Source organism: Trachemys scripta, chromosome 4, assembly GCF_013100865.1.
Source record: "Trachemys scripta elegans isolate TJP31775 chromosome 4, CAS_Tse_1.0, whole genome shotgun sequence".
NCBI lineage: Eukaryota > Metazoa > Chordata > Testudines > Emydidae > Trachemys > Trachemys scripta.
In genome coordinates, this window is record NC_048301.1 from 49,259,995 (window position 1) to 49,274,437 (window position 14,443).

At 42.1% G+C, this 14,443-nt stretch overlaps 1 protein-coding gene across 3 annotated transcripts in view; it reads left to right on the forward strand.

Annotated features, from left to right (window-relative positions):
* Positions 1–14,443, forward strand: part of STRN3 (striatin 3) — a 102,864-nt gene that overhangs the window by 29,632 nt on the left and 58,789 nt on the right. For all 3 annotated transcript variants that reach the window (XM_034768720.1, XM_034768721.1, XM_034768722.1), the window contains exon 2: positions 13,190–13,293. In XM_034768720.1, the coding sequence (XP_034624611.1) occupies positions 13,190–13,293 (104 nt within the window). The remainder of the gene's footprint in view (positions 1–13,189; positions 13,294–14,443) is intronic.

A 14,443-nucleotide genomic window follows, 5' to 3' on the forward strand; every position in this document is an offset into this window, starting at 1 on the left:
TTCTTTGCCCAGAAAACTTCTCTGAGTTATGTTCTTATAAAATTTGGAATCTTTGTGAATATTCTAAGCTTGTACAGAAGTTCTTTTGTAATGCTGCTAAATTCCTACAGTAACTGTTATGATGAAAGTGTAATAAAAGAACTGTGTAGGGGGAACTTTAAATTTAGTCTGTTTAATTGCAATGACAGATCTCTACAGTTTAACAAAAGCCACATGATTTAGATTCTGGATCTTGAAAATAATGTAACAAATGCCACTCATAACATCTCTTAAAGCATGGTAATACACAGTAATGGAATTATATTTTGCAGGCACACTTTATAATGATCTGTTTATAGTTACTTGCAGATCCAAAGTATCTGGGGATTATAAGCTATTCAAAAATATTTGTGCATCAATTATATATTTGGTTTCAGTGCTTGCTAACTGAATTAATATTTAGTGTCCATACTTTAAAAAAAAAAAAAGGCGTGTAAACAGCCATAATAATATATTTGCTCATGTAAGCTGTGACATGATATGAAGTAGCTCAATTATAAGTACTCAAAATGCTTTGGTTATTGGTTAACAATTCTAGTATGTCATTGCACCAATGAATGTCATGATTCATTGATGGACTGTTATTTTGGGTAAGTTAGTCAAGTCTCTGCATACCATCTGATACATTAGGAAAACAGGTGAAAGCAAGGGACTGAAATAGAAAGCTTGTTGACTTGAATAGTTGGCAAATTAGCTCTTGTGCTGAGTAATACTGTATGCGTGTGTGAGTAGGTGGGTGACTTCAATCCAGCTTTGTAAAGTAATCCTCAAAGGCAAATAATTCAATTACTGGGTGAAATTCTATGGCCTCTTATGCAGAAGATCGGACTAGATTATCATAAATAGTCCTTTCTAACCTTAAAATCTATTCTAACAAAAAAACATAAAACTCACCCACACTCTCCACCTGTCATTAAGGTTACAAAATCCTGCATTTAAAAGTAAGGAAATGCTGCAATTAAGGTGCCCATACAACCTTAATTTGGTCCCCTTGTGTGTATGCTTTAGATAGTAAGTGATCATGAAATTAGTGACTATTTTTTTTCGGAGGATCCCTGCCTCTTTTTGCGAATTAATAGTTACTCAGTATTTCCTCTTTATCCTCCATATTCAGTGTACGATACCAAGTCCTACTTAATGCACACTATCCATACCCTGCACTGAATACAAAATTATTAATTTCCTCATGAGCATTTCTGTGGTTTTCTCACCACACTGTCTGAATGGTTCACAAATATTAATGAATTTATCTTCAAATCAACTGTAAAATTATATAATGGTGGTATTCCCATTTTACAGAGCGGGATCTGAGGAAGAGAGATTAAGACCAAAATTGTCAAGTGTTCTCTAATTTTCGGGCCTGACTTTTCGGAGTACTTACTATTTTTATAGTATCTCACAAGTTCAAAGCATATCTCCAGTTGACTTCAACTGCAGGCAGTTGAAGTACTCAGCACTTCTGCAAATCTGGCTTGATGTGTCTCATTGGGCACCAAGAAAATGAGGACTAGACAATTAGTGGCTGACTTTGAAATGTTTGGTTAAGTGACTTGCCCAGCATCTTGCAGAAACTCTGAGGCATAATCAGGGATCGAATCAGATTCTCTAGTGTGGCATTCAAACTACCTTAATCATAAGACCATCTTTCTCTTTTTGCAGTCCCCTGCCTCATTCATTACACACCTTCCAAACTGTGCAGCAAATAAGGCAAGGGTCTGACAAACAGCAGCCTTATTCGCTACACAAGTTTGGTTCTTCCACTGAGCACTGTCCATTCTAGAAAGTGATGATGAGAACCACACTTTACAAAGTGGATTTCATTGTTACTTGTACACAGCAGAGAAATGTAGAGACTTGAGACATATAAGTTCAGTTTCAGTCTAGAGAGGAATGTGCTCTTGTTGTTATACTCTTCTATCCTTGTGCCCATAGCCTGTTCCTGTCCTTTTACGCCTATCCTGGACGTGGTTCTGGATCATCTCCATCTCTGTGCGTCTGTTCATTCTCTCTGCTTCTCCCAACCCTCACATCTCCTACAACTTCCTCTCCTGACCTGCTGCTATTGTCCCACTCCACTGTTCTCCCACCGCTGTATTCTTGTTAGTTTGCATCCTCCTTTGTCCTCCACCTGAGCATCGGATGAAGGAACATTTAGAGCACAGGAGAGACCATCTCCCTGCTTTTGGTTTCCTTGCCTGGCTTCATAGTATAGAAGTTCTCAAAATCCAAAAGCTATAGCAGTATTGCCAACCCAAAGTGTCTAAAAATCATGATAGGCTCCAAAAAATGATGATTGGCTTAAAACTCAGAGATTTATAAAATATGTTGTTGTTTTTTTTCTGTTTTAAGACTGTATACTGCTACCCATTGCTGTGGTATGAGTGCTTCCATGCAAAATTGGAGTGTTAGGTTTTTTGTATTTGCCTTCTGGTATTGGACTGCTTAAGGCTCATGTTTTCAAGTTCTTTTCCTTGGCCATGAGAGCTAGATAATTTTTTTTTTTTTTTTTTTTAAATAAAAGCTTAGGTTCTCAGGTGGTAATCTGATTCTGGCAACTGTGGTTTTAAGAAAAACACCAAATATTGTGAGACTTGTGATAGAGCTGCAAGAGTTGGCAATTCTGGTACTGTATTTTCAGTTCATAATGTTTATCTCATGCACTGTATTTTAAAGACAGCAATTGTTTAGATAACACATCTGTTTAAAATACTGTGCAAACGTTAAATAATTATTCCTTTTTCTGTTCAGGTATTTGTTCTTCTTTTGCTTAATTCCACAGTATAAATTAACCTAAATTCAAATTCATCATTATGGTTTAACTGTAGGATCCAGTAGATAGGGATGAAAAGATAACAAACTCTTCCTGATTCTGCTGCTTTATATGCCAGGTGCATATCTTCATCTCCCTCCATTGTTGTCTAATTTGGTATGATTTTAGTACCCCAGAGGAGACCAAGGACATTTACACATTTTGTTCCTTTGGAAAATTGTAGACCGCTTTCTCCATAGCAAATCTCCTGTAGACATTCCCTCTGTTAAAACTCCAAGGGAGATTAGTGTCTTGAACTGTTGCGCCTAGATGGTAACTTACTTGGTCCAGGACAGAGGCTCATTATATAAGCTGTTGAAAGTGCTGCAGAATCCTCCTACAGAATTCAACAGGCCTACCATGTAATATGGGAATCTTCAAGGAGGCAGCAAAACCAGTCAAACGGGGGGGAACCCTAGAGCAGGTTTATTGCAAGAAGCCAGGTTCTCTCAAGCCACGAACATCTTTTTATTTTTATTTTTTTGTTTTCATTCCAAACTACGAATCATTTGGGCAGGACATTCTTAACCAGATCTAACAAGAAATTGAGGCTTTATCCTTGAGAATTGAAAACAGTCCTCAACTAAATGTTTTTCTAATTTTTGTAGGAAAGACTAATTTAAGACTTGTTGTGTCTTCAGGTGCTGGTTCCTGTGTGTATTCCACATGTGGATATGCCTGCACACCATGCGCCTGAGACTGGAAAACCTTGCAAATAGTGTCCCTTTGGTTTGCACCCACACCCTAGAACACCAAGAGTGTTAGGGGAGGTGCGCCAGTCCAACCACTTCTCTAGTTTCTTCTTACTATCACATGGCCTGACTTGGAATCCTCTATATCTGGAGCTATCGTCACGTCCACCTTCATCTCTGTAAATATTTTTGTATTTAGTTGTTAGTAGATTTTAGTGTGTTTTATAACTGCATGAGGTGCTTCCTCAGTTAGAGATCTTGTTAATCTCGGGTCCGGGGTGGAAGGAGTGACAGATACTACACTTGGCAGACAGATAAGCCATCTCAAGACAGCAAAGGTCGTACTGGTGGTTATCACTTACTTTATATAGTTAGTGCAGCTTAGTTTTTCCCCACTTCAAGGACCATCTCCTTTTCCCCTTCGCTTTTGGGAGTAGGACTATGACCAGCATTCTGTATTCAAAAACTGTCTCTTCTGCCCTCCTTTTTGGTAAGTGATAACCACCAGTACGACCTTTGCTGTCTTGAGATGGCTTATCTGTCTGCCAAGTGTAGTATCTGTCACTCCTTCCCACCCCGGACCCGAGAGTAACAAGATCTCTAACTGAGGAAGCACCTCATGCAGAAAGCCATGAGATCCCAGTCAGATCCAGGCCAGGGAGCCCCCTCTACCTCAGTGTCAATCCTCGAGCAGCACCTCTCCAAGCATAAACACTAGAATAGAAGCCAGATCAGATAAATCTAAAGACCTGATGTCCTGAGAGTAAGGGTACGTCTATACTTACTTCCTGGTCCGGATGTAAGCGATCGATCTTCTGGGATCGATTTATTGCGTCTTGTCTAGACGCGATAAATCGATCCCGGAAGTGCTTGCCGTCGACGCCGGTACTCCAGCTCAGCGAGAGGAGTACGCGGCATCGACGGGGGAGCCTGCCTGCCGCATCTGGACCCGCGGTAAGTTCGGACTAAGGTACTTTGAATTCAGCTATGTTATTAACGTAGCTGAATTTGCGTACCTTAGTCTGAAGTGGGGGGTTAGTGTGGACCAGGCTTAAGTGGCACTCTCACAGACATAAAAACAGATTCTTCTTTAAGCCTGCTTCCAGAGAAGGGATCTCTCCCTGACTCCTTTCAAGTCTGGTGAGCCTTTGTGCTCAGGTCCCAAGGCCTTAGGTCTCCCTAAGCCTCCTGACCATGAAGGGAAAGTGTGCAGGAGCAGAGCTCCAATGGTACTAGCCCTATTACTGATGCCTGGCCTGGCCCCATAAGGACCCACAACCACAAAATCTGTCATGACACCAGATCTAGGAAAACTGTCAACTGGGACACCTTTTATTCCAGGACAGGCTGAGACATATACAGATCTTCACTCTCCTGGACCCACAATCTCCTCTGCTTTCTGTCCTAGTCTGAGGGACATTTTCACCCCAGCAGAAGATGCTGCCTCAAGTAGAAAGAGTTAGCCGCCTAGTCCATCCATGAGCTAGAGCTTCCTCCCACTGATGGAGACAGATCTGGCCTTCTCATTGGCTGAATCCAGTGTCCAGGATGATCCATCACCTCCCCAACCCAGGGAGGTTAGCCAAAACAGGGCTTTGAGCATGGTTACCCTCCAATGCCTTGCCTGCCACTTCAACCAGGCCTTTGACCCTTCATACTAGCCCCATTTGGGTCCATGGTATCCTTATGCATGATGTCTTGGATCTGTGCACTCTATCACAGAGTTGTCATTCCTCTCCTCCTAGACATCAGCTGCTGGCTGCGCAGGAGTACATGGAGAAGGAGGAGAATGATCTCGATTTGTTCGTATAGGTGGTAACAACAGTGTATCATCTTCCTCACCCAATGAGGCAATTGTCCCATCTTCACCATTCCTACCTGATGACCATAAACAATATCAAGAAATATTGCAGTGTGTGGTAGCATTACTTCAGATTCCATTAGAAGTTCAAAATAGGTAGCACAAGATTTTGATTATCCTGCAGCCCATTCAGGCAGTTCTCACAGTGAATGAGAATGGCTAGAGTAGTATGGCATACACCAGCAATGTGTACCCCAGCTCCTAAAAGGGCTGTGAAATGTTTGTGCCTGCAATGGGCAGAATTCTTGTTCACCAGCACAGCTCCCAATTCCCTAATATAACAGACAACCATGGAAAGCAGCACTCTAAGGCCGCCCTGTGGACAAAGAAGCTAAACACCTGGACCTTCTGGGGAGGAAGGTACTGTATTTTCATCCACCAGCCTCCAGTTCAGAATTTCTAACTACCAGGCTCTGTTAGTAAAATACAATTTTTCTGAACTAATTGAAGTTCCTGGAGGTCAGAAATAAAGTCCCACAGGATGACAGGGCTCAATTCCAAGCCCTTGTTGAGGAAGGTAGACTTGGGGCTAAAACCTCACTGCAAGCTGCAGTGGACGCAGCTGATAATGCATCAAGATTTATGGTGATCACAGTAGTAACACAGCAACAGTCATGGAGGATAGAGGCCAATTTTTGACCTAGATCAGCTGGATATTTTTATTCACAAATTAAAATTTCTCGTCAGTAATTCATTTCTTGAAAAAGGACACATGGTTCACAGCTCTTGACACAAAATATATTTACTTTCATGTGGACATCCACTCATCATGACAGGACAGAATATTCCTTAGATTTCTGATAGGACAGGAACACTGCAAGTTCTGGATACTCCTGTTTGGTCTGTCAGCAGCACCTAGGGTTTTCATAAAGGTATTCAGTGGTGGCAGTACAGATGAGACGAAACAGCTACAGTCTTCCCATATTTGGACAGGTGGCTTCTAACAGGCAGATCTCATCTGGAAGTTGTCGGCTACTTTGTCCTTTTCCTGTCTCCTGTCGTCTCTGGGAATCTGTGTGAACATGAAAGGGTCTACTCTGACTCCCACACAACTCATAGACTTTATAGGGGCAGCCATGGACTTGACTACAGCAAATACCGATCTCCTTGGGGACAGTGTTAAGGGCTTTCCCTTCACCCTTCCCCTGGCTCTTGTCACAAAGACAGAAAGCAGAAGACCAGGAGTCCAAAGGGCAGGCAATGCAGTCTTTATTGGGATTAATCAAGCAAGCATATCCATAGCTCTGCACACCGGTAGAGCTTTTTTCCCAGTGTCCCCCTCCCCTTCCTTAGCAGGCATAATTATACCTGCAGTGCATGCCTTTGGTCCCACCCCTTACATTTTATGGTCATGTTCTGTTTTGGAGGGTCTTGGGTCTGGGGGCTTTAGTACCACCTCTTTTGTATCCATGGGAGGGGTAAGAAGTGAGGTTGTGCTCTGATCAGGGACAGGCATTTTTTTGGATTTTAGTGTTTCTCCCCCATCCCCTTCGTCCCTCCCAACTGTTTGCTTGACCTTATCTTGGGAGAGGAGTTGAGGCAGGACTGTTCAAGTGTACGCTCCTATATTAAACTCCCACTCTATCGAGCAACACTTTAAGTCTGTCTCATCTCTTTTCACCTCATCTGCTTGTGAGCAGATGTAACACACAATGTCTTTGTTCTTTATTCACACACATTAAAAAAATCAAACCCAAAATTCTATCTCAGGCTAACAGGCCCATATACTAACAGGCAGATTCCATGCCACGAGCAGTCTGATAAAGCAAGTCACTCACTAACCCCAAACAGTCTAGATCTTTGTTTCTTTATTAGGCCACATGGCTTTCTGTACTTGAGTAACATGCACCAAGTTCCATCTCCATTGTCTGCAACCCTGGATCAAGTCAGTCTATATGCCAGAGAGTCACAGCATAGTGACAGTCTCCAACAGTGTCAGGGCTTCACTCACCTGGTGGATAAACTCGGAACATGTATGTGTTTTGAGTCCCTTTTTCTAACTCCGACACCTGACATGATGATAATTACAGATGCACCTATTATAGGCTTGGGAACCCACATGGGCATCCACCCAGCACAAGGTATGTGGACACCTTGGAGTCAGGAGACAGTCTCCTGGAACTAAGACTAGTCAGACAGGTCTGCAATGCATTCTTCCCACTCACGTGATCCCGTCACTGCCAGATAATGCCAGACAACATGATGACTGTCTTCTATCAAAACAAACAAGGAGTGGCAAAATTCCTCCCACTGTGCATATAGGTGATGAGCTTATGGAACTGGTGAATATAGAACCTCATCAATTTCTGCAGGGTACATCCCAGGCACTCAGAACATGCTGGTGGACAGCCTCAGTCCACCTGGGAAAACATCTATATGGACAGATGGGTTTTAGATATTACTCATTTTTGATTATCATACAATTTCAGGCTATTCACCCTTACCATTCCTCTCCCTCTCCTTTTTCAGGGACCCCTTTCACTAATTGCTTCTACGAGAGGAATTTCAATGCTTGTTAGAACTTGGAGCTACAGAAGAGGTTTCCTTTCAATTAAAAAGAAAAGGTTTCTATTCTCATATTTTCCTTCTACCACAAATAAAATGAAGATGGTCGGGTCATTCTAGATTTGAGACTGCTCAAGACTTTTCAGAATGGTGACTCTTGTTTCTATACTTTTGAAAACTCTACTGGATTGGTTTGCTACTGTGGATCTGCTTAATCCGTATTTTCATATCTCCATCCATCCTGCTCTAAAAAGAAGTCTAAGGTCTGGTCTATACTACCCGCCTGAATCGGTGGGTAGAAATCGACCTCTCGGGGATCGATTTATCGCGTCCCGTCGGGACGCAACAATCGATCCCCGAATCGGCGCTCTAACTCCACCAGCGGAGGTGGTAGTAAGCGCCGCCGACAAAAAGCGGCAGAAGTCGATTTTGCCGCCGTCCTCACAACGGAGTAAGTCGGCTGCAATACGTCGAATTCAGCTACGCTATTCACGTAGCTGAATTTGCGTATCTTAAATCGACTCCCCGCTGTAGTGTAGATGTACCCTAAGATTTGTGGTAGAAACGGCCCATTACCAGTAAATAATATTTGGCTCCAAGTGTCTTGACAAAGTGACTGGTTATAGTGACTTGGTATCAGAACTGGAAAATTGTTCATCCAGACTTAGCATCCCTGTATCTGATAGCCTGGATATTAGCTGCTTGAATGCGGCTGAGAAAATCTGTTCTTAAGAAGTTCAGGACATTTTAATAAATAGTAGAAAACTTTCTATGGGAACTACTTACAACTGTAATTGGAAAAGATTTGATGCTCTGATCGGATTATTTCCCTTTTCTAGGCTGATTTTTCCTTTCATTTTAGATTACCTTCTGTCCTTAAAATCCTCTGGGTTATCAGTTAGTTCTATTAAAGTGAATCTAGCTTCAGTATCTGCCTGTCATCCTAAGATTAATGGTTTTAATACATTTTTCTCATTCTATTTCAAAAAGATTTCTTAAGGGTCTAGTTCAAGTATTTCCCCTATAAAGGATTCATCTGCTCTATGGTATCTGAATATTGTGTTGTCAAGTTTAATGAAAACCCTGTTTGAACCATTTGCTACCTGTCTGTTAAGTCTTGTATCCATGAAAATAGTGTTTTGAGTAATGATTATTTCTGCTCATGGAGTGGGTGGAATTAATGCTTTGATACCGGGTCCTCCCTATAAGATTTTTCATGGGGGATAAGGTTTCATTAAGGTGTCATCGGAGTTTCATGTTAATCTTACCTTAGACTTTAGTTCCTCTTATCAGGTAGACCAGTTCCAGTGGTGTTTGCTTTTCCTAATCTTGTATGAATATCTTTCACAGCTACCTTCAAATATCATCACCCTCCCCACATAGCAGAACTTTTCTACCTGTTAAATTTCTTTTCCATCCATGTACATCTTTGCATTTGTTGTTCAGTTTCCTATCTTCATAATGTTGGTTTTCTCTGCATTTACTTCCAGTCCATTTTTTACAGCTCTCTATTCCTGCCTCTAATGTAAGGGCAGTCATTCCATTTGATGTCATACTTAGTAAAGCAGTGTCATTGGCAAAGTCAAGATCACGTATCTCATCTCTGCTAATCCATTTTACACCATTCATGATGCCTTTTGTTTCCTGCTTCATCACCAAGTCTATTGCTAATACAAAGAGAGTTGGTGATAATTTACACCTTAATCTAACTCCTGTCACACGCTCGAGCCACTCACCCAGGCCTGTATCCTATCTTACTGTGCATCCGCTTCTTCACATAAACTCCTTACTCTGTTGATCAGTTTGTCTGGCACCCCGTAGCTTCTAGCAATATTCCACAGGATCTTTCAGTAGACAGTATTGAAGGCTGCAAAGTCAGAAGAAGCAGCACAGAGGGGCAGCGTCAAGTAGCTCTAAAGAATAGTGAAAGACTTCTCAGGAAGAACCAGACCATCACAGGTGATGCTGATCAGGGACATTCATGGACAGATGTTGAAAATGCATGAAGAACAAGTCAGATGATAGAATATTTCCATTCTGTATTAAACTGTCCAGAGCCAACGATCATTCATGGGTTTGAGAGAAATGCCAGTGCTAAGTTAGAAATAGAAGAGGGACCAAGAACACCCGATGAAATTAAAGCAGGCATCAAAAGCCTGAAACAGGAGACAGCTCCTGATGTTTGACAGAATTCAAATTGGTATGAAAGGTGAAATTGTGAATGAGCAGCTAACAAAACTCTGTAACGAAATATGGGTGAAGGAACAACTGTCCAAGACTGGAAATGATCATGGGATTACAAAAAAAAAAAAAAAAAAAAAAAAGGAGGGGGGTGATCTTAATGAACAAACTGGAGAGGTATCTGTACTGTACTACTATCAGTCTCAGACTAAGTATTGGCTATTGTTATGCTGAGTAGAATGAAGAAAACAGTAAATGAAATATTACAAGAACAGGCTGGGTTCCATAGATCATATTGTGACCAGATATTCACTCTTTGACAGATCATCAAAAACTATTGCTTGGCAAAAACTCCTCTTAATTATGTTAATGAGCCAATTAATTAACCAATATTTTGTTCAAAATCTTACGCTAATAGAGAGGACTCTACACTCTTTATATGTAGATAGAGCTTTAGCTTTCTATCTGAAGAGGACTAAATATTTTAGGATTTCTTCCAAATCATTTTGTGACACATGCTCACAGAGTTAAAGGTTAAACCAATTTCTTCTCAAACACTTTTGAACTGGATTTTGTGATGTACTATATTCTGCTGTCACTTTTCTGGTCGGGATCCTTTGTTAGTAGTTAAGGCACATTGTACAAGAGCACAAGCTGCTTCTGTAGCTGCTTTTAATAATATCTTCTCTTTTGAAATTTGTAAGGCAGCCACATGATCTTCTATTCATACCTAAAGGAAACATTATGCAGTTGGCCAGGTATTTGTAGGAGATGCAGCCTTTTGTAGAGCAGTACTTGAACTCTTACATGAATACAGATCTAATACCCACCTCCATCTGTTAACTGTTTTCTGTCTCCAAGAGTGGAAGACATATTGTGACATTCTATACTTTGGAGGGGGTGGGGGGGAGTGTACTGTAATCCCCATATTCCTCATTTTCATATATTTGTGATCTTACGTATAAAGCATGCCTTGTAAGGTATCAGGGGAAAGGTTTATGATCTGCTGAAAGTCTTTTTTTCTCTCCATATACACCTCTACCCCAATATAATGCTGTCCTCAGGAGCCAAAAAATCTTACTACGTTATAGGTGAAACCGCGTTATATCGAACTTGCTTTGATCCACTGGAGCGCGCAGTCCCGACCCCCCGGAGTGCTGCTTTACCGCGTTACATCTGAATTCGTGTTATATCGAGTTGCGTTATATCTGGGTAGAGGTGTATGTGTATCATTAATGCATATGAAGTTATGAGACTTGTGTTGTGTGGTGGTCACAAAAGTATGCTGTAAGTTGCGGAATCAGCCAGATATTAGCTCCCCAGAAGCAACAGCAAGGAAAGTAACCAGTGCCTGGGCGGGGTGTCAAACAACCCATCAACAGCCATTGTCCAGCAAGGGAGTTACAATGCAATGACTCACCTGCATGAGGCCACACCAGGGGAATTGCTCAACCTTGCTTGGAGAGACTCAGCAGTGCTCTCCAGACATGCCTGGACTTGTGCTCCCCAAGCACATGGACTGAGAGTATAAAACAGACAGAGTGGACACGTACTGGGCCCTTCTCCTGCCCAACCTTTGCTGCAAACAACCAAGACACTGAGAAGAAAAGACTCCAACACAGGAGATTGGCCCAGGTTTAAGGAACAAACCTGTATATTAAGTACTGCAATATCCAGTGGAGTAAGAAAAATGGCTTAATCTGGTTACTGCCCAGTCTAATAGAGTTGAGAGTTTAGACTGTGTGCTCATATCTTTTTTCTTTTGGTAACCACTCTGACTTGTTACACTTTGGCTTATAATCACTTAACATCTATCTTCATAGTTAGTTAATAAATCTGTTTATTTTACTGGAAGCAGTGCATTTGGTTTGAAGCATGTCAGAGACTCCCCTTGGGATAACAAGCCTGGTACATATCAATTTCTTTGTTAAATTGACAAATTCCTATAAGCTTGCAGCGTCCAGCGGGCATAACTGGACACTGCAAGACAGAGGTTCCTAGGGTTGTGTCTGGGACCGGAGATATTGGCTAGTGTCATTCGTTTGCAAGTAGCTGGGAGTGACTTACATGCCAGAGGCAGTGCGTGAACAGCCCAGGAGTGGGGGTTCTCACAGCAGAGTAGGATAAGGCTGGCTCCCAGAGTCAAGGATTGGAGTGGCCTAGCAGATCACCGGTCTAGATAACACCAGAGGGGAATGTCACACATATAAACAACTCAAATGAAGAAAAAGAGGTTACTTGTTCTTTGAGATGTGCTGTCTGTGTCAGGGCTGGCTTTAGCAAGTGCGGGGCCCAATTCCTGGGGCGGCACTTCGGATTACCGGCTGGGGGAGGTGGCCCCGCGGGGCTGCCGTGCTCTGGACAGCGCTCTGGCCAGGAATGCAGGGCCACGGGGCTTGCCGCGGTCCAGCCGGCGGTCTGGCAGGGGTCGTGGAACTGCAGGGCTGTTGCGGTCTGGCTGGGGCTGCGGGGCTGGCCGGCGCTCCAGCCGGGGTCGCGGAGCTGCCGTGGTCCGGCAGGAGCTCTAGCCAGGAGAGCGGGGCTGCAGGGCTGGTCGCACTCCGCCGGATCTCTAGCCGGGGTCATGGGGTCACAGGGCTGCCGCGCTCAGGCCTGAGTCGCGGGGCCACGGAGCTGCCACGCTCTGCTGGAGCTCCAGCCAGGAGAGTGGGGCCGCGGGGCTGCCACGCTCCAGCCGGCGCTCTGGCCAGGGGAGTGGGGCCCCCAAAGACGACTGCCGCCGGGGTGAGTGTGCAGAGCCCTCTTAGGCGCGGGGCCCGATTCTGGGGAATCAGGCGACTCGGCCTAAAGCCGGCCCTGGTCTGTGTATTCAACAACCTGGCCTGTTTCCCCTCTATTGGAAGACCTTAGAAGATTTCAACTGGGGAAGGAACTAAGTGTTTGGTCTGCTTTTCCCCTGTATGCCTTTGGTTGGGTTGCATTAAAACATTCGGTGAAGCAAATATTTGTCAGTAATGCTTTCCGCTACAAGGATTGAAACTAAATATTACCAAACAAACTCTTGTCATTCAGTGAACTAGATTGTTTATCTGTACTGCAGGTTAATGGAACAAAACAAATCTATTCTTTTTGTGTTTTCAGGCTCGGATAGCTTTTCTACAAGGAGAAAGAAAAGGTCAGGAAAACTTGAAGAAAGATTTAGTAAGAAGAATAAAAATGTTAGAATATGCATTAAAACAAGAAAGGTATGTTTTCATGTTCATTCTCCATTTTTTTTGCCATCAATTTGGTCTAAACTGAAATTGAGTCTGCAATTCCTAAATATCCTACTGAAAAAATCCCTAAAACTAAAGGCCAATTTTTTCTTAAACTGGCTGTTTTGCTGGCCTACAGAAATAGAATTTTGTACTTCTGCTGCTGCCACAATAGCAGTCAAATAATAACGTTTTCAAAGTTGAATGTTATGATGTATGAAGAAATGTTGGTGTAATATCCTGTGTTGTTGTATTAAACACAAAGAGCATTGTCCATTTTACCTTTCGTAAATCAGAAAATAACTGTGTGACAGAAAAAAACAAAACTGGAATCCACCACTGTTTTTCAGACTTCTAAAGACATAGAATAACTATAAAAAAAATTACTGTGCTTCTCCTGCTCCATGTTATACAGACGAGATTCAGATCATAAAGAAAAGTAGTATTTTCTTTTTTAATCATTTTTGATTCTTTGTTTCACAATGTGAAATGTGCATTTTACATTTCAAAGATCAGTATTCCTTAAGCATGAATGTCGCACTCTGAGGTGTTGTTTCTAAATGAGGCATATGAAGGTTACATAGCGAATACCTAACATCACTTGTTTCTCACCTATTAAACTAGTACTGGCACCTTAAGAATGTCACACAAAGATTGTTTTGCATTTAGTGAATGTACATTATTGCTGCCCTTTCAAACCTAAACAATTTTCTATTGTATATTTTGGTTGAATGCAAAACATAGTACCTGTTTCAAAGATATTTAGGAATTTAGCTGGTGATATGACAATATTTTTAATGGTAGAGTCAAATTTAGTCCTCAGTTTGAATCTCTTACAAAGTAGGGAAGTTCCACTCAGTGTTACTCTAAGTATGCATTGAAGTGTGCCACCTCCTTCACCCAACTTAAAAATAAGTACATAAATAAATACTCCAACCTATTGTCTAGTTCTTCAGTAACCCCAAACTATATTTGGCAACCGCAGTCAACTCAGATATATTTATCCATGCATGTCCTTGACATCTTCAGGCTAGTTGCCCAAGAATAATTCTGTCTGCATATCATCTTTCTTGACTATAGTGACTTGTATTCTAGATGAGTATTGATATGGTGAAGCAATTAAAAAAACTACCTTAAACGC